Source organism: Hippoglossus hippoglossus, chromosome 11, assembly GCF_009819705.1.
Source record: "Hippoglossus hippoglossus isolate fHipHip1 chromosome 11, fHipHip1.pri, whole genome shotgun sequence".
In the NCBI taxonomy this organism is placed as follows: domain Eukaryota; kingdom Metazoa; phylum Chordata; class Actinopteri; order Pleuronectiformes; family Pleuronectidae; genus Hippoglossus; species Hippoglossus hippoglossus.
In genome coordinates, this window is record NC_047161.1 from 7,703,701 (window position 1) to 7,725,256 (window position 21,556).

The 21,556-nt window shown below is 41.9% G+C and overlaps 1 protein-coding gene across 1 annotated transcript in view; it reads left to right on the forward strand.

The window, feature by feature from the left end:
* trps1 (trichorhinophalangeal syndrome I) overlaps positions 1–21,556 on the forward strand; it is a 107,433-nt gene that overhangs the window by 16,607 nt on the left and 69,270 nt on the right. Inside the window, 1 exon segment of the mRNA XM_034599751.1 lies at positions 2,311–2,784. Coding sequence (XP_034455642.1) covers positions 2,772–2,784 — 13 coding nt within the window. The 5' untranslated portion in view covers positions 2,311–2,771.

A 21,556-nucleotide genomic window follows, 5' to 3' on the forward strand; every position in this document is an offset into this window, starting at 1 on the left:
GATAAGTCATGGTGGCATGGTGGAGGAATAGAGAAAGAGGAGGAGGATAAGGAGAAATCCAGATTGGCGGGGAAAGACAGTGATTGAGTAAATGAATAAGCAGCAGCTCGACTGAGTCAGAGTTCCACAGGGAAAATATTTAGACCCACACTCAGTCTCTAACAGAAAGAAAACGGTTTTCTCCCTTTTTCTTTCCCTGTTGTGAAAACGTCTAATGAGTAAGTCGCCCTACAGTTTTTCCTTTTCTTTCTACTTGCGGAGAGAACATTTTTCTTCCACTTTCTTTCAGCTCTAATGGCTAATGCTATTATGTGGTCAATCATGTAATAACCGGAAGTGCGTGCGTGTGTGTGCGTGTGTGTGTGTGCTGGGTGTAATTTCACAGTGCGGATTTTAAAGCCTGGAGAAAACATCAGAATGTATCAATGTAATCTTTGTTTTTGTAGGTGGGTGTATGTCATAGCGTTTTAAGCCAGGGATCATTAAACTCTATATGTTCATTTAAAGCAGTGAAATATCAAGATGTTCTAATTCAGGACACTTTGATATCAGCTTCTATTTCAGGATAAGGTTACCTGGGGCCATGTGACACTTCCTTCCCATATGTCCTACCTGGAACTCATCATCTACCATGTTTATAACATCAGAAACAATACTCTTTAAGATGGGAGGGTCTTTAAAAAATGACTCATAATTTCAGTAATGACTCATAATGTGCTTTAATACTGATGCCAGCATTCTCCCTCTCTCTCTTTCTCTGTTTTCTTCTTCTTTTCAAACCAGCAGATATCCCTTTTCAGATAATGACGCACTCAAGTTCTCAAATGGCTGCTGTGTTCGTTTTCTAGCCTGTAGTCCAAACAAAGTTAGAGCTGCTCGAGGATGTGGTCGGGTCCGAGGCCGACCAGGTAAACCACGGAACAGGTGGAAAGCCCATCCCATACATCCATTAGCTTTAAAAAAAACTTTTTACACGTATTCAAGCTTTTAAAAACTTTAAGTGTAAGTATCAAATCAGCAGGAGAAAGACAGGCTAATATGCACAGCCTCTGCCATCTTCTTTGTTTTATCATTTAAGCTGATAAAACAGGGGCTTTATGAGCGTACGTGTGAAGACTAAGGATTTGCCTCTCATACACACGCACACACACACACACACAAGTCAAACTGACCCAAGGAAACCGGCTTTGTATAAATACAGACTCAGATTTAGATTTGCGGTAAGAGGGAGAGAGGGAGTCAAGATGGATGGAAAGAAGAAGAAGAAAGGGTGGCACACAGAGAGAGAGGGTGGAGTGATTTTTGTGGTTGGGGCAACAAAAGGGGGAACAGAGAACTGGAGAGTCTGACATTTAACACTAGAATTACCAAATAAAGACAATATAATCGTCAGCGGATACAGGACACACTGGGAAATAGGATATTCAGTCATTTATTTTGTTTATTAATACCTGGAAATCGCTCAGCGGCGACTGTTTTGTTCTCGTTTATAAAGCGGTCGATATTGAAATGGAGCGAATAATAAGTGTGGAGAGAGAACGAGAGATTTAGCGCTGGTGCCGCTGATTGTCACCACAGACTGGTTTCTTAATCTGAATTAATTCCTCACGGTTTTATTAGTGGCTTCTCTGTCACCAGTGTATTGGCAGCAAACTGTGCTGAATGCTTTATTTAAAGTGTATTAAGCTGACTGTACGTTACCAGTTTGCGCCACAGATAGCTGTCATTAGACTGTGCCAAGTTTCCTCACACACACACACACACACACACACACACACACACACACACACACACAGAACTATTTGCTTTTAATTGTGCTCCCTTGAGCAGTTTTTAAGGAGGAGGATGGGACACAGTTTAGACCATTCCTAATTAAAACATTTTTATATACGATGTGAAAGTAAATTGCTCTTGCACTTATGCAGGTTGGTAATTTTCCTTGTCAGTGACACGCATGTTTTACTTTAAGATTAACATTATCAGTGGCTGGTCTTTATCCGGGGGCCCTAAAACAATCTTCACATATGGAAGGCGTTGTCAGCTGTCAAATCTGGTGATAAAACAAAATTGGTGCGATTAGTCGAGTTTGACCGGCCGAGTTCTCAGGCGGGCACACTTTCTTTTTTTCTTCTTCTACTCCTTGTGCTCCTTTTGATCAGCCGGTCAATTTGGGCGGACGTCTAAAGTCTGGATAAAATTGTTTCCTGTAAATGTTAAATATGGACAAAATGCTTGACGTCAAATGGGTTCCAGTAAATGTGGCAGAATAGGCTGGTTTCTAACTTTATTTGTCTTTCTGTCACTTTCCAGGTTGTTAAGGTGATGGTGGACTCTGACAACCGTGACTGAGAGCCTCAACCAGAGCTGGAAAAAAAAAACCCTGTCAGGACAGAAAGAAGGGCAGGCTGCGTACGACTTCTCACACGGACCTGCAACGCACTTGATCAAACTCAAAACTGTAATGCCCAGCTGTTACGCATTAGAGCAGCACCAGCCCTGGACCAAAGGTCGACCGATGCTTCGTGGAGTGTAAGACCTTCTTGAAGAAAAGTCCAAGACGCTGAAAAAAGTGGAGTTACGTGGACCTGATGAAAGAAATGGAAGGATATTAGTTTGGACCTGGCACCTGGTTCCTGTTGCAGTGTGGAGTACGGCGCGCCAGCAGCCGAACCGTGCTGCTGGACGGACCGTGGCGCCGCGGGACTGAATCGAGCCACTTCCACAGAACTGAGGCCAAGACCCGCAGTCAACCATGATGTGTTTATAACCTGATGATCAGCAGAGGTAGGGCACGTATATAGGTTTGAAAACACGTCATGTCATTTTACTTCTTATTTATCTCTCAATGTGATCATTAAAAACATTAGAACAATAACATAATGTCCTTATTATCAAAATGATGAAATTAAATTACATTTGTTTAGGTATCATTTAGTAACTAATTAGAGGAGGGATTATTGCCTTTAATTGATCATTAATATACATTATAAAGACAATGTTAATTATTATCACTTGATCAATCAAAGTTTAAGCCATGATTGATCCCTGTTTTCTTTGGTTCTAGCCGTTGCCACATTAAATATTTATATTCAGTCTGTAGCTTTAATTTGAAAGATTAGATTAAAATTACATTCCACTTTTTTTAGCCTACATTACAAACTTTTTTACATGTTAAGTTCAGTGAGTCATGATAAAGTTTAAACTTTAAAACATCAAATAAATAAAAGAATACATGCAATCATTTCTTAATTTAAATGAAAAAGGTCGTGATCTGCATCCCTCTGTCGAGCTCCATTAGTTTGTGAGTCTTGATAGATCAGTGTAGTTTCCTTCAGCTAGAACGTGAACAGTTTACTGTACATTTTACGAAATGACTGCTGTTGGAAAGGCGTTTATGCCGAGCAACTGTGAAGCGTTACCAAAAACTGCTCTGAGTCACCGCTGGTGGAGGAAGTGACTGCGATGCCACGACATCCAACCCATTCTCTGTGGTTTTATAAGATTTTGATCTGCATTGTGTGTGTGTGTGTGTGTGTGTGTGTGTGTGTGTGTGTGTGTGTGTGTGTGTGTGTGTGTGTGTGTGTGTGTGTGTGTGTGTGTGTGTGTGTGTGTGTGTGTGTGTGTGTGTGTGTGTGTGTGTGTGTGTGTGTGTGTGTGTGTGTGTGTGTGTGTGCGCGTAACACTTTGGAGCCTCTTGAGTCCGGGCCAAATGTCACCTGCACCAGCCTCACGCCCACTTTGTTGCACTCCGCTTCACTAAACCTCATTAGCAGAGCTCAATTAGTTCCTTATACACACAGTAAAGTTCTGTGGTAGCAGCTTGGTCAGTTGTTTAATCGGCTGAGTGAGATTAGACGTGCTTGGAGCAAAAAAATATGTATGTAATTGTTAGCAGCCGTTTCTGAGGCCCTCCGACATGACTGCACTGAACTGGGAGCAATGGTGATGTGTACCAGTGGAGTAAACTCGTATAAAGAGATAGTTAGCCTACAATTACAGTATGATGATGTATGAGTGGAGGGTTACAGTGAACACAGGCTGCGTCCATTCACCCATTCAAGGACACGGTCACACGTACACAGGTGATTGTACTACAGGAAAACAGTTGAGGTTTGTGCGTACAAAGCTGCAGTGGTTTGTGGTGTCGGCTGCTTTATAATTACGGCGGTGTTTTATATGTTTTGTTTGTGGAGTCGTTTTATTGACTCTATGCTGTATATGCAAAATCCTTCACTCTGCACTTATGCACTGTACTTTTGTGTGTTTATGTATGTGTCAGAGAGACGAAGAGAGTGAGTTTGTGGATTTCAGTACAGTCAGCAGTTGTGTATGTTATTTTATAGTGATGTGCAGTATAATGCACGTTAACCACACTGTGTTTTGTCGCATAATGATTGTTGTAAAACTGTATATTTAAGGTACACACACACACACACACACACACACACACACACACACACACACACACACACACACACACACGTACGTTGGAATATCAGAATTTAAGGCCTGTGTAGTTTTCCCCCTGTTGTCAGTTGTGCGCACACCCACCCACACACACACACACATGCATGTTCAAACAACTGCACACTTGTGTCACCGTACATGCCGAAGAGCCCTCAGTCTGTTTCCACACACACACACACACACACTTACTTTTCTTGCTGTCAACAGTTTTTTTTATAAACTAAAGTTTAAAAAATGGAAAACCGTGAACACTGTCTACGGTTTCTGAGTTACCTGACTAACTGGGACATTACTTCTGGAGAGATATATTATATTTGGATGTAGCAGAAGTCTAAATGGAGAATTTGCCAAAATCTCCTCCAGTAAAAACTAACTAAGTAACTCAAACTACCTAAAAGGCTAAACAGCAACAGGACAGTGGAAAAAAGTAGTAAAAAAGTTTTTTGTGTGTAACTGGGCCAACTGACCTTTTAAGCGTAAATGCAGGGAGGTTCTTTGACTTACTTTTGTTTATTCATTCTTGTATATGTACATTGTTATCAGTTTGTGTTTCTTCAAAATTCTCCATTGCCATATTTAAACTGTATTTAGTTTGTTTTATTTTAGTTGTCTTTGTATAGAGAAATTATTCGAGCAAGCCTCAGTATATGGCACTGGATGCATACGTATGAGGCCTGTTGCACACTTGAGTGCAGGCATGTGTGTGTGTGTGTGTGTGTGTGTGTGTGTGTGCGCGTGTGTATGTTTTTCATTATGTGGTATGGTGGCTTTGCTTGGTGATGTTATTCGGCAGGGCGGATTGCTTTGAGCTGCTTGATGCTTTTAGCTGTGGTCTGTGTTCGTCTGTGTGTGTTTGCGTGTCCAGCTGTGTCTTCACATGTGCATGTTCGCATGCCCTCCGCTGTGTATGTACTCATGTGCATGCGTGTGTATGCATGTGTGTGTGTGCTGTGGCATTACGTTGTCTTTGATGTGGTCGTGCAAGTCAGATTTGGCGGATTTTTTGGGGGGAATGTTGAGTAGAGACAATTCATCCTGGCCCACAAGGAAGTTTAAATCTCATGCTACACGCAAACACATTTACACACAGACACACACGTTATCAAAAGATGCAGAAGTTTATTTCGGTGATGAGTTTGGCTCCGCAGAGGTAGTGAATCCCCACGTGTTTCTTCCTCATATGTGTCTCTCCTCGTCTTCCTCTTGATGTCTCTGTGTGTGTCTCTGGCTCCTCTACACACAAAAGTCACAGTAGAACCCGGCTCAGTTGAAAAAGTGTGAATGAGGTGTGAACCAACTTGTGTACATAAGCTACCCGTTGACCTATTTGCAAAAAATGGGTCACCCGATAGTTCTTTGTGTATGTGATGTCATCTTCTCATAACTTTACAACTTGCATCGACAAGATGTATCATTATTAGTTCTCTCTCACACACACATGCAAAGAGCAAGTATTACTTTGCCCCCCCCTCCAAACAATTAATCACAATTAAGGCTTATTCGTCATACAGACAAATATTAAAGAAAAGAGGTGCCACTTGCTGTCAGGGCAGTTAATGACTTCATTTGTTAGTCTGTTAATAAGTGACTTGCTTAAAGGACATAAATTCAATCACAAATCAAAGAGACAGATGTGTGTGTCTCATTCTCCGTGTGTGTTTCTGAGGTGTCTGAGGTCTTCGCTGTTACCTCAGGGCTTTAAATCAGTGTGACATCACTAATTAGGAGGTGGCTGTTGTGTTTTGCTGTTAATTGATTGCGCTGTCTCTTGTATTAATGAAATTTGGACTGAACACTGATGTATATCAGCAACTTGCTTCTAAACCTGCCACTGGTTTACAAAAATAACACTGTTTTAACACATGGACTCTTGAAAATGTTCAGAAAATGAAAAGTGGCTTCTGGGTAGAGCAATGCAGGAGGTAGGGCATAATGTATAAATATATCTGCTGTGGAAAACACATTTTTATTTGCAGCACATTAGATCTTATCACCAAAAGTTCTCATCACGTCTTTTTTGTCTGTGAAAAGTATGAACTAGACAGTTAATTACCCAGCAATATTAATCTGCAAATATAGTTATTATCCATTTATATTTGAATTGACTTTTAAGGCAAATTCCACAGTTTCAGTATCTATTTATTAAAATAAGCTCAATTACTTTGGGTGTTGGTTCAAAACATTTTGAAGAATCCATCTTGAGCTCTGGAAAACTGATTTTACTTTTTTAATTTGTTTTTTTAGACAAAACCATTAAGTCAATAAAATAGCAGAATAATCAATACTGAATATAATTAATAGTTGTACTTTTCATTCAGTGCTGAGAAGTTTACCCACGTGGTTGACCGGACCCTACAGCAGCCATAATTTGGTGTTTGCTAAATTTGAATAGTCCTTCATCATGACTATCATATCAAGTGATCAGATATTTTGATCCAAGCCAGCTTGGGCCTATTCTGAATCTTGGGCTACTTCCATTTGTTGCCTTGGACTTGAAGCCACCCCTCGAGCACCGCTAACTGGAGCTCACTCTCTGCCCTGATACCTTGTCAAATCTGGCAGTCACATATGAGCCAGACACGGCTCATACCGTTTGTGGATAGAACGCAGCTGAGTACACTGACACTCAGCCCAGTTGGCTCTGCTGGGCTTCTAATTTGCAATGTGATTAATAAACAGTCGGTATAATGTTGCAGTAGCTAGTTAGCCAATATTAGCCTTTGGCTTATCAAATGACTTGTGGCATAGCCTGGTAAAGTTGAGGTCCTTTGTTGGCTATATGACGTCAACACTGATGTGGGCCCAATTGCACATCCATATATGGCACACAGTTCCAGAAAGATAGTTGTAAAACAAAAAAATAGATCATGTAGAAGTGCATACATTTGAATAAAAAGAAAATACTAACTTTCTCCTTATTTGTCAGGAGAAGGGTAAGACATTCTGAATCAGTGATTGAGTCTGAGCCCCTTTGACCCTGTCATGGCAGCAGGAACTAAAAATTGTACTTGGAGTTATCACCTCTGTAATTCACTCTCTTCTCCCATCCACCTGTCTTAGCAGATTGTCTATAGCGACAGCTTTACAGAGCCACAACTCATTGGCAGCTTGGTGTGTTAATTTTCCACTGCTGGATTCAATGGTCTTTTTTGTTGTTGTCCAACCGCTCTGGGGAAAAGGAGAAAAATCCATTAATCAGATTAAGAACAGTAACTAGGCAAAACAAGGGCAATGGGCTCAACCTAGTTTTCGAAGCTTCGACCAATTTATCTTTGTCTCGGTCTGTTTTCTGTGTTTGTAGCAGAAACGGGGTTGAAATCCATTAATCAGATTTGGTTAGCGAGTGACCACATTGCTAGAGGGAGACCAGACCCCAAATAGTGGTTCATTATTTCTGTGTTATTGTACCACATAATTACACTCCAAGCCTGTGTATATGTGTGTGCGCACACTGCACAGACACTATATATCCGTTTTCAGACATGACCTGTGGGTAAAATCCGGAAAATTGGCTATGGAGTTTACCCAGAGATTGCCTTTCACACATGCACAACACAGCGGGGGGGTTCTCTGCACAGACAACAGCAACAAATCCTCTGCATTATTCAGGCGAGAGGTGGAGCAGCCGGGTGCAGCAGGCAGGGGCAGGAAGTGACGTATAAACTCCACTTTGTAGATCACATGATTCTTTTGACACCATAGAGACACCGGTGTCGGCTCGTATCACCACAAACTCTCTTGGTGTCTGTCGCTTGCTAGAAGCATCATCAACCCTCCCACTTTCTCACAGTGAATCCAGCAGGGATCTCCTGCTGTTTCTTACGTACATTTTTTGACATTATACTAGGAGGTCAGGCAGAATAATTCTGCAGAGACGGCAGAGCGTCTCACTCCATTTGAGTCAGGAGAAAATACGGAGGAGCTGCAGAGTTCAGTGCATGTCTGGAAGCAAAAGACACTCCGTCGGTGGACAAACTAGTCAGACATTATACCACATACACACACACTGTGGAGTTTTTGCTTACAAAAACACACGCTACTTAGACCTTATCAAAAGCTTTCTCCCTCTCTGTCTATATTCGTGCAGTTTGTCTAATGCTTTCCAACCCATTAGACCCGTATGTGTCACTACTTGCTCCCACAATAACCTGTGCTGCACCCTTTCACTGATAATTTACTGTTTAAGGATGATTGCTTGTGTGTGAGGCTATACCTGTTTGTGTGCATGTGCATGCATCTTGCATGTGCGCCTTTGTCCGGGTGCAGATGTGGGTGTGCGTATGTCTTTTGTTCAGTTTGGCTACAACTGTGGGCTGTAGCCAAGTGAACAAGTGTTAACAAGCTCTGTGCAGACTGTATTTATTTAATCCATATGCTGGTGAACTGTACAGCTGTGTGCTGCTCCTGGTATGTCTGGAAGGAAAAATCACTCGGCAGTCGGAGCCTTGTCTGAGGTGCAGGAATTATTGCCATGTCAGCTCAAATGTGGCTGCTTATTTTGACAAAAAATTGCAATTTTTCTCTGCTTAAAGGAGCGATTTGCTGATGTATCAATATTTTTTTCCCACCAAGTATTAGTCATAGATGAGACATGCATTTACTGGTAGTACACATGCATTCCCTCTGCACCACTGTAGCACATTCTGGTAACTTTCAGCCCTCACTTATAAACCCTGACATCATAGTGAAAGTTTGGCCGAGACCAGCCAACTTACACTTAGACATAAACAGTGAATTTTATGGGTTACCTCACATTTTATAACATGTTGTCAGATTGGATTGTCAGCAAAGAAACACAGAAGCTCTCAGGCGGCTGCTGATAGTGCCTCTGCCAGATCGTCAGCAGAGGCAGCGCCACCGAGATGATAAAGACAGAGCTGCTGGGAGCTGACAGGCCAGTGGCTAGCGGTGTTGTGCAGCAGCTAGCATCCAGCTCGCCCAGCTAAAGCAGCCAGGGTTCCTGGCAGCAGCAGAACAGCTCACCAGAACAATAACAACAGAGTAGCTGGGAGCTGACAGATAGTTCCAACTGGTAGTTTTTTAGGTCCAGGTGCCCAACACGCAAGCGACTCAGTCACCATGCAGCAGTGGGTTTCACGGTAGACTGCGGCGTGTCTTTGGCTGTGTTGTCAGTGCCAGTGCAGAGGGAGGGTGCGGGTGTGTGGAACAATGTGGGCACAAATTTGCCATCAGAGATGGAACAGGAAGAGAAAACACATCGCCTACAGGAGCCAGAGAGATGTTGATTGGATGTTTCTGTGTGTATATCGAGCTGTAGGCTGTGTGACATTTCCACACTCTCGTATCCCAGATAGAGGTACATATCTTTACTTGTTACTTCTGCCTACTTTCTCGATAGTGAAAATCAGGGCCATGCTCTGCAGATGTGAAGTTTTAACTGCAGCTGTCATCTCCTTTTGTCATAGAGATTCTTTGCCATATGGTGGGTCCCAGGCAAAAACCTTTCACGTCACAGTCAGGAGTATGTTTTAACCACTTGACTGCACTTTTGCAATTTGGTGATGAATACTCTTTGCATCTTCTTCATGGTTGCCCTGTTTTAAATAAGTATGTAATGATTTTCTATAGACATTAATGACTGCATGTTTTCTATCTGTAAACAGGAAGTGTAGATGCTTAGCCAACATTCAGTGTGCCAGTGTAACAATGTGCATGTGCGTCTATTGTGCATGGATTTATGAATGTTTCCTGGAGTTTGACTTGCATATTAAATCCTCTGGTACATCCAACAGTACATTAATTAACAAATAATGTAGAGAAATTTTACATGAAAATAATTGTTATACAGAAGTTTGATATACAGAAAAAGCTTTTATACAGTGATTTACTTTATACAGTGTATCATATGGACTTTCTTCTCAAGGAAGCTTTCCTCTCGGTGAGCTGAGGCATCGTTGTCCTCTTTCTCTGCATCGTGTCTTACAAAAGTCACTTATTTGGTCTTAATGAATCACTGCTGAGTAGGTCGAACTGGAAAATCAGACGTTTTTGACTCCAGCTGCTTCGTGTCCCTCGGATATGTTTGACTGCAATAACAAACTCTGTTGAGTTTGACTCCTGAATCTTTTCAGGGCCAATTGTCGGTAATGGAACATGAAAAGTTCCATATTGTTGAGGGTATTGGAGAACCTGCTGTGTCTTTGACTGCACCGGGCTAAAAGGGTACATGTGAGATATTGGCAGAAAGAAATGGATTCGACTACTGTCGGAGAAAATAACACTAGTGACTGAAAGATTGGTTGGTTGAGAATGTTTTTTTATTATTACTGCTAATTACTTCCAAAGCACTGGAAGTGTGTCATACTGATGGAAATGCTAAGAAGGACAGCACTGAATTGGACTTAGAGACAGGGAGGGAGATGCAAGACAGAGTGTATTACCATCAGACTAATGTTGTGATGATCTCAATGCAGACTTAATAAGGAGGTGTCTGTGCTTTGTTTAGCTAAGACCTGCTGAGGTTTGGCATGTGGTTCTTACTCAGCTGCTGAAGGTGTCATGCTTTGAATTTTGACTGTTAACTTTGCTGTTGGGTCACTTCTCGTGTTTAAAATTTCAAGTCTAAATAGGGATGATAGCAATATATACAACATAGACAAGCATTAAGGCTAATTTATGCTCAACGTTGGATACGTACATGGACAGAGCCGTCTGTTCGTACTCTGCGCTCATTTCGTCCGTATTAGTGCACGTCCTCTGAAAGTTTATGGATACAGACGAAAAACAGAAACCGAGCAGTACCACCAGAAATCATGGGAGGCAGTGTTGCCAATAATTAAAATAAGACGACCATAGGACACGAGAAAGGAATTTCAACAATGGCAACTTCCGAAACTTAGTTGGACCATCGCTATTTACGACGCAGCTGCGTATCATAACCTGCACTGTGGCCATGGTTGTTGCTGTCAGAAACTCTCGGACTCTGCGCTGCCCCGCTGTGGATGTATTGCTTAACTACCATGGAAGAACCTGGGCAGTGACCTTTCGTACCTAAGATAAGATGTACCTTTATTTATCCTCCACAGAGGAAATTCACAAATGACCCAGCAGCAAAAGAAAGTAGCAGCAACATATTTTTTTAAAAATTAAAGAAATATTATATACAAAAGTAGAGATGATGCTATAAATACAAAAATGTGCACTATAGAGATAGGAATCAGAGTTGTGTTTGTCGATTCTTTGTAATGTATTGATTGCAAAATATGTGGCAGTTCTTTCCTGAGATACAATTTTCAGAAAGGCCCGTAGGCTTCATATCAACTTTACCAATTTGTCCAGCAGACTCTCCAGCAATCATTGCATATCTCTGAGTCAAGGTTGTGTCAGATATCATGATATGGCATATATATTCCATTTAGCAGTCCAGAGCCTTGTGAGCTCAGCAGTCAGGTGTTGATAGACGTTCTGTTTAACATTTGATAGCCCTGCTGTCTAATGCCAAAACATGTCCAATACTAAATTAGCCAGTATAACTGGTCAAGTTCCATTCTTTGGCCCTGAAGAGTTCCTGCTTTTCTCAGACATCTGCCCCAGCTGCTTAACAGCGCAACTTTACTGCTGGAATATTAACTTTAATACCTACTTTTAGACTGGAGAAAATAACCAACCTCTCTAATGGATAAGTGCCATAGAATGCTTAATTCTGTGTGCGTGCGCGTGCTTGTGTGTGTGTGTGTTTGAACGTGTGGTAATCTTCATGGCAGGTTCCTTGCCATTAGTGCACAACTGAACAAGGCAGCAATTCATTCAGCAGATTTAACTGTTGTGTGTATGTTGTGTGTTTTGTGTGTGTGTGTGGCCGTGTGGCAGGTTTCTAAGTGCAGAGTGTGTGTTGTTTTTAGAGAATTGTTTCCGTGCGCCTGTCTGCACCATATGGTCCAATGTGGAAAAAGGCCCCTTTAGGGGCCTGTGTGTATGGATATATGTTCTGTGTGTGTTTTTGTGTGTGTGTGTGTGTGTGTGTGAGAGGGAGCGAGAGAGGGGGAAAATGTGTATTTGTGTGTATGACTGTGTGTACAGCGGTCTGGTCTGCCCAGAGTGAAGCTGTAAAAACAAAAACGTCTCGAAGGAAAAAAAGCCGCATAGGAGCAGTGATGTCAAATACTACCCCATTCTCTGTCTGACACACGCACACACATACACCCATGAAAATATGCATGGCCACTGTTCTGCTATATTCTTTTTTAAATTTTATTTCCTCTTGTATTGTTTTCGTTTCTCTCCCTTGGTTTTGATAATAGTGTTTTTTTCTTTGTCTCTTCTCACCTTGAATCTAATGTGGTCTTTTGCTTCAACGATCACTTTCTAATTTTACTTCCCCAACAATATAAGATCTTTCTTTTCAGCAGACGCTTATCGATTCTCATTGTCACTTAAGTCAGCTTTTTTGTGTTTGGTATTGTTGTCAAATTAGTGAAAATGTTCTCTTTAAATTTTTCCATCAGTAATCATTTTCTTCCCTCGTCTTGTTTTTCATTTGTCTGTTTTGTTATTCGCTCGTCGTTTATTTTGTCTAATTGGTGTAAACCTCAGGGCTGTGGTAATGACTTCTGGGGTTAACGAGCTTCTGCTAACAATCACTCACTCGCACATGCTCGCGCGCACACACACACACACAAACATATACTTGTGCAACTATTCAAACACTCACATGCACTTGCGTAAGCATGTACAGTATATACAGATGTAAACAAATGTAAGCATATACTAACAAATGTATTCATACAAGGATGCACAAAGCCACACGCATGCACGCACCTTTACACACAGTTTTGAGACCACCTGAAGAACCAAGTACTGGTGTTAGCAGGAGAAACCTGAAACCTCTGCTGTGGTTCAGGCCCTAACATAAACCTGGAGAATTATCCAGGAGACTTTTCTGTTTCTATGCTGAAGACCATTTTGGACGTCATTTAAAGAAAATCATCAAATGATGGTTGAATGAGATTGAGGGCGGGCACCAGTAGCTCCTGCTGCTTTATTGATCACATTGCTGCAACCAATAGCATCACCCATCATGCCATCATTACCTCTGCCAAGGACGTTATGTTTCCATCTGTTTGTGTTTGTCAGTTTGCAGGATTACGCAAAAACCCCCACAGATTTTCATGTACTTTTGTGAAGGGGTGGGTCATGACCGCAAAAAGACACTATCACATTTTTGAGATTATCTAGATAGAACAGGCAGATCCAGGAATTAATATTTGCGCGAGACAGCGTGTTAGCCTTGGTGGAGGTTATACGCTCTGAGTTTTAATATTTTAAATATTTTTCTCAATAAATAAATAAGAGCAGGCCTGGATAGTAGATTGGAAGTCGTACAATTTCTGTATGTGCATGATGCAATAACAACCAATACCAAGAAAGACAGAATGACCTTCCCTTTATTCAAAAAGTAGTCGACATGACGCTACAAGTGTTTGACAGGAGAATGTCGTCAGTGCTTGAATACAGTGTAGAGTTTTACTCCATACTCACAAGAGTTGTCACTAAAAAGTTATATTGCATGAAGGTGCTCAGGTGTCTAATACATTAAAGTATCTCCTCTTAACTTGGTGCTTCACTTGAACTCAGCAGCACATTAAGGATTTTGGATGTATAGCTCTGAGATGCTGAATTCCTCTAAGCCTTATTGACGACTGGATTCTGACTGGAGTCCCGACTGCAGCAGGATGCGAGTTCTCCTGGTGTGAACTCGCGCTTTAATCTCTCCCTCCTCCGTCTCTCTCTTGCTCTCTCTGGTATCTTGATATGGTCTGTGTTCTGCAGGGACTTCTAAACATTTACATTTCTGCTTTCAAGTGCTGTTTATATATGGCTCTTATCTGCTATCTAACACACACACACACACGAGTGCACATTCAGACAGGGACAGACGGTGAATCAAACCTTTTTTTCGTCCTGTCGGTAACACTGTCGCTATGTCCATAATAGGACAGGAGGAGAGGGAAAGAGGGAGGCAGAAAGAGAAAAGAGTGCCACATAGACAGAAGGAGGGGGAGGCAGATAATTTGCCACCAGAGTGTTTTGTGGTGTGGTGAGGCGTGGAACTTTGGTGACATTTTTTTTTTCTTCTCCACTGATCCCCTGTAGTGAAATCTCTCTTTTCGTTTCCCCCCCCCGTTCGATTGCAGCCTCCGCTACAGAATAGCACCCCGGGGACCAGGAGGGGCTCGGTGATTTGCTCAAGGACGCTCGGACGGGGTGGATCCTTACAGTCGCAGGGGAAATAACTTGGCCTTCTCTCTGAAGGATGCTTTTAGTCTTTAGTCATACTGCCACCCTGCCCTGCCACCCTTGGCTTGTGTCTTGATAAACTCCTGACAAAAACACCCCTGGGACCAGGGGCTCTGTCCTCTTCTTCACTCTGTAAGGCAGAACAGAAAAAGGTACTACAGTACAAACTTTATTATATACTTAGGTTTTGGACTGTGTTTCAGACCAAACAAGTCATTTGAAGATATCATATTGAGGTTTCGTGCATTTAAACCCTCTAAACGTGCAGGCCCCCATCGATTATTGTTTGCTTTAACCTTTATAAATCGATCTAAAATCAAATTCCGAACCCGAACATATAGACTTGTATAATGAGAACCCAGTTTTTGCCCTCTCCTGTTAATCATCGTATCACCTACCATCGTTTGAAAGGAGCAGGACTGCACCAGGTTAAAGATTCGGCCTCTAACAGGACTGGGAGTATGTCACTGCGTCCCCGCGGGCTCCAGAAGTGCTGCTCAGAGCTGACCCTGACATTTGATCTTCCTCTTAGACCAGTGAGACATGAGACAATTCCACTACAGGGATAAGTGGAGTATCACATCACAGGAGTCCTTTTCATGCCATCAGCCACTGTCACATTATCAGATGGCTCCAAATCGACAATGTATTTGTTGCTAACTCTATTTGACAGCTCTAATCTGTTTTCTTTATTCCTTTCTTTTTTAAGGATGGTTGAATTTATTGCTTCAGGGAGATGTGATGTGAATGGCAGGACGATAGAGCAATGCAGGCTCGTCCAGAGGGAGAGAGAGAGATAGAAAGTCTTGTTACAGTGAAGTTATGGCGAGAGAGTAGAAAGAGGGGGAGAGAGAGAGAGAGGAAATGACACATAGGTGGAAAGAATCTCATCCCTGCTCCTGTCTCACACTGACTTTCTTCTTCTGTCTGTGACACTTTTCACACACACACACACACACACACACACACACACACACACACACACACACACACACACACACACACACACACACACACACACACACACCCCCCATCCATATAATTGAACAGTAATTGAACACTTCTTAAGAGGTTCAAAGTAAAGATTCATGGATCATGTGTGTGTCCGTGTGTTCACGTGCGAGGAGGTGTGTGTGTGTGTATGTGCCGTCTGATTCTTATCACACCGTTTGACTCGGAGCTGCTTTTAAGGCAATAGAATTCGCATCTCGTCCTCTTTCTGTCTCCTCATCTCTTCCCTTTCTAAATCTCTCTAAGTCTCCTGTTGCGTGTTAATCTCTCTCTCTCTCTCTCTCTCTCTCTCTCTCTCTCTCTCTCTCTCTCTCTCTCTCTCTCTTTCGATCTGTCTGTTGTCTTTCTCTAGTCAAGGAACAGTTATCAGTTATTATCAGTGTTCATTGCCAAAAAGACTTGAAACTGAATGCAATAAAAAGCCATGCTCTGGACTAAATATTTGTATCTCTGCATCTTTGTTTTCAAACTCCACTTTTCTATCTAGCTGTTGATCTACTTTCTCTCACAAAGTTATATTTTGTTTGTCGAGACGATGCCTGTATAAACATGCAGAGTTTCAGGTTTGACAGGTCGAAACACCCAAGATAACAAGTTCGCCGGTGAAGCGTTTGTATTTTACTTTGTCCATTTCAGCTTCTCCACAACAATTTACCATTAGCATAAGCAGAGCGCTGTGGTTGTGTAAAACAAGAGACTAATAACAGCTGAAAATGTCAATTGTTTGGTATTTTGAAGCCTTTATTTGATAGAGCAGTGAAGGAGAGACAGTGTGTGTGCATAAGCAGCTCCGCCCAAGGAGGAGAGGACGGAGACTCAGGGCGAAGCGAAAAAGGTTGAAAGTTAGACTTCATGATAAAATATGACCAATTTTCTTAAAAATTGATAAAGTTTGATAAGATAAAAGTTTGTCTCAAATAAAGGCCTGTTAACGTCTGCAGGTTTTGGTAATAAAAGGCCCTGGTCAGTTTCTGAGGAATTATGGTCTTTATGGACTTTTTGAAAGCACTGCTGTCTCTCTGTATGCTGACAATATACTGTATTTCACTTTTTGGACAGATCTGGGTGTAGTTTTGGGAACTTCTCACAAAACACGAGTTGATTAGACTTTAGCGGTGAGAATGAGAGGTGAGAATTTGTCTGACGTCGAGAGCCTTTCAGGTCGACTGCCAAACTGCTTTGATATTTTTGGTGTAAATCAGTCCCAGAGGATAAACACTGTCAAGCGTTAGAGTTTTCAGTTTTGTTCGTCTTCAAGTCTTTTGAATCGTTGCCACAATTGTGGTTTGCTGCTTTTTGATTGATCCATAACTGCAGTTTAATCGTGCACATACATGTATTAGATGCAAATGTAATGATTGACGACAAAGTGCATAGCCGAAAGGCAGACAGAAAGGAACAGTCAGATTTACCTCCGGCTAATTCATCCATTAATGCCCCTCTATATTTGACATTTTACATAATGCTATGGTTCAGCCTGAGGGCTGCAAAAATATTTTTCGAAAATTCAAGAGCTGTCAATCGCAGCAAAAAATGTAACATGGACGAAAATCTCCCCTGCATACCAAGGGCGTGCTGTTTTATTTTTTTTCAAATGCCATTCATCAGCGGCATAGATCTGAGAGAGATTGGAGAGAACAATAAAAAGAAGACAGAGGGAGGAGCTGGGTAAAAAAACAAGAGATGAAAAGATTTAGGGTGTAGCAAGAGATAGATAGGTTTACGCACTAAACTCTATCTTTGTGCGCGTCCATGCTTGTATTTGTGTGTCTGTGTGTGGATTTTAAGGGTGTACCGGCATTTAGATGGGTGTGAGAACTAAAGATTACATACCTGTGCTCTTATTACTGATCCACACCTGAAGCTCTTGCAAATCTTTGACCTACTTAAGGTGCCCTGATCGAGCAGAGGTCCCATGATTTATCCTCAGCACACGTGATAAAGAGGCTGATAAGTTCCCACAATACGGGCGAGAACGGTTGAATCCAGCTTCATCTTTTTAACAAATGTGACAATGTCATTATTCTGTGGCCTGACGAGCTGTTAGATAACACATCCTGCACATCACGCCCTGAGAGAGAAATGCTTTCCAAGGTGAGATCAAGAAATCTGCAGATGTCTTTGGAAATTGAGTGTTCGTTGCCAAATCCTCTGAGTAACAGGATCTGTCTAGATTTATTATTGGGTGTTAGCAACTGACAGACATTGGAACTTGCTTATCTTTACATTCGGAAACCCAATTACTCCATTTCATAGGTAAAGCAAATGTAAAGGAATATTGAGAGGAGACACAAAGAGCTGGTTTGACCTTTCATGCAGGAGCAGCACAGTAGAGTTGTGGGAGATCTGTATCTGTACACAGCGGCAGTAATCCTACATAATGAACTGTGCATGTTGCGTGAATTAGACGAAGCGGGTGTAATGCTGTGTCTGCCCGCAGGTCAGAACACGGTAAAAAAGTACATTTCCACAGAGGGTATTTCACTGAGGGCTCTGTTTACACGGCTCCTCCGCTTGCCTTTTTTCTCCAGTTATTGTCCAAACCAACGTGCATTGCAGAGCGGGGGGGGGAGGGCATAATGACTCCTCCATAATGCACAATTAACGGCCGATACTATTTTGTCGATATTTCAGTCAGAGGACCCCCTGTCATGGCAATGCTGCCTGAAAACTCCCCACCTCCCTAAGCCCCTCTCGTCCATAAAATCACCCAGGGCATTGCCGATACAGATAATCACAAGTGATTGATTTCAGTTTATCACATTGGGAACGCGGAGTTGGATGAATCCAGCTCAATGTGCATCACACTCACCTAGTTGTGCATGAGCAGTTTGATGCTACGGGCTGCGTTAACCAAGCCCCTTTAGGTCAAATTAATGTCTTTGATTTGCAGAGTGAAAGCCAGTTATTCACAGACTACAAAAAAGCTACTGATTTGTTTTAGATTTTTTAACTCTGCCAAGGAGATCATGTTTTAGGTTTGTTTTATTATTTTATTATAAAGAACCCATAAAATGGTGATGCAGACAAAGGGGCTGATCCAGGGATTTAAAAAAAAATCTTTTTATGGGGAACATTTTCATTAATTTCCCAAGGTATAATGTGTGGATCTTGATTAAAAAAAAAAAAATCTTTATTTAATATTATTAAATATTTAGAAGACCGACATCTATGAGTTTCTGCCATTTGGTGCGGCTTGTTTGAATTTAAGGGGACTGTTGGAGTTTTTTGCGAGTGCCATTCTTTTGTTCTTTATGACATTTAATTTAGGCTTCAAGACCTCATCACGGTGAAACATGAACAAAACAACCTATATTGAATCCATAGGCTGTGATGTGTGTGCTCCTCTCTGTGTGAGTCACGGAGCTTTTATCTCAGACCTCTGATGTCGCAACGACCTGCAACTTCCCACGGCACCAGGAAAGCTCACCATGTGTGTGTGGGTGTGAGACGCGTGTGAGTGTGTGTGCATGACTGAGTGTGAGTGTGTGTGTGTCTGAGTGAGTGAGGAAGTAGGGATGACACCGAGCAAGAGAGAAATGATGTGAGCTCGCCCATGGAGATTTTATTTCTTCAGGCAAAACCTTCTCCGTCTCAGTGCAGCTCGACGACAAAGTAGCTGTTTTAATTAGGAGAGTAACTTTTATCACTTCTAATAGGATGAGAAGATGATATCCCTGTAAGTTTCCATCTCGTGAAAAATGTTTCCCCTGCTCTTTTAGAAAAAGTGATTGCCTGAAGTTAAGAATTTGACACTTGATAAAGAATTTTAGGTGCCTTAAAACTCCAGCCTGACAATTACACCCCCTCCTGTGTCTTTTATAACTTCTAGAAATCGAAAGATCCAGGTATCGCCTTTTTAGCCCAGAAGCTATAAAAACAAATCCAGTAATATGCAGGAAACCTCTTCACTATCTGCACTTTTTTGTTCTTTAATTAATGATTAACATTCAGCCATAGTTGTCACAGTTGTAAAACAGTTCTTTTTTTTGTAACTCTAATGTTTCTGGTTCATTTTAATCCCAGACAGAAATGATGATTGTTCAGTCTGTGTTGTTGAAAATGTTCCTGATAGTTTTAGTGCAGGATCCTGTAGTAATTCTCTCGAAGCAACTTGTCTACCTCCGTCGTCCCTCTGGGGCAGACTGAGGTCTCATAACCATCCGCTGTGCGAGTGTATCTGTGTGCATGTGTATCTGTCAGTTGTTATGCAGGATAGAGGAAATGAAAGCTCAGACTGAGCCCCAAGGCTCTCTAAACTGTCTCAGTGTCCTTCACATGCATGTGTGTGTGTCTGTGTGTGTGTGTGTATTTGGGGGGGTTGAGCACATCTGCTCCCATAAATAAGTGTGTGAGAAAACACGAGTTAGTGTCGACGACGAGAAGACAATACACTCACGTGCTCTTTCTTTTCCCCTGTTACACTCAAGTACACACACTGATACGTTACAAAAAAAGTACACACACAGATACTTATACTGTATTCACACATGAAGGGATTGAATCTCAGCTTTTGTTGCGAAATACTAGGCAGTGCTGCAGCCATCTTCCCCTTTTTAGTCCTGTGTGTGCACGTGTATGTGTGTTCTTTTGTGTGGTAGACGTAGTGTGTGTAATTTTCAAACTCTCCTCCCCACAACCAAAAGTTGCTCACATTATGGATCAGTGTATGATGCATTACCTCACACTGGTGCTTGTGGCTCTTACTGTTATATAACATTTGATTCACTGACTTGAAAACACATTTGTCATTGTTCAGTCTTCTTTAATTTAAGTTGTATCTAACACGACCCAAGCTGCATAGTGTGTGTTTGTGTGCAATTTCCTGGTTGTCCCCCAGCAACCCCCGAGCTGTGATCACAGGAAGTTGAGAGGAAGTCTTCGGGTCTCCGCGACACAGACACAGACACACACACACACACACAGACACGCACTTCTACCTCCTCCCACGCTTTCACACTAGTCGGAGAAATCTTAGTGGAGTGAGACAGAATGGGAGGGACTCTGTTCAGGTGTGATGATCTTTTCTTTCTTTTTTTTCAATGATTCTCTTTCTCTGTCGAGTGTGAAGTCTGTCTGCTTCTTCACCACCTTCTCTCACACTCTTATCTTTTCTTTCTCACTCAGTCCTTCTCTGTGAGGCATCAGCAAACTCCCCATCTCAGGATGCAGTAAAATAAACTTGCTGAACAGAAACCAGAAAAACCTGTCTGGTAACATGTAAGCATGACAGAGACCAGGATACAGGGATCCTTACTTTGACAGCAGTGTGGCAGGATAACAGGACACATTTATAATAAAAAATCAGGTTGGTCCATGTCAGACTTTTCCATAAACTTTGTCCATGTGACAAAAGAAGTCCCTGTTGTAGTCAGGAGCTCCTCAATTTGTCTCGACTGATCAGAGTTCCTAGGATTTACCTCGTTCTGTTCTGCGATCACTCTCCGCCTTGTTTGTTTGTTTTGTCTTCATGGACATTTCCTGCCTTCATTCATGCCTTCATTCATGCCTTCATTCATGCCTTCATTCATGTGGTTTAGAAGAATGCGAAGTGCCGTCTGAATGATGAAAAGGGCCTTTGCCCGAAACGTTATCTGGGAGGTAATAAAGTATTTTAGTGGGAGCCTCAACTGGTCAGTGTGCAGACATTTGCTGTCTCCTGGCTTTCGTCGCTTCTTTCTTTTCAAGTTTAGATGTGCGTGGCTTCCTATGCTTTCAAAAAAATTGTGCCATAACAATATATAGTGAGTGTTGTGCGCCCTTAGTGTTCTGATACCTCCACTCTAAATTAATATCCCGAGACATACTCCATCATCCTGTC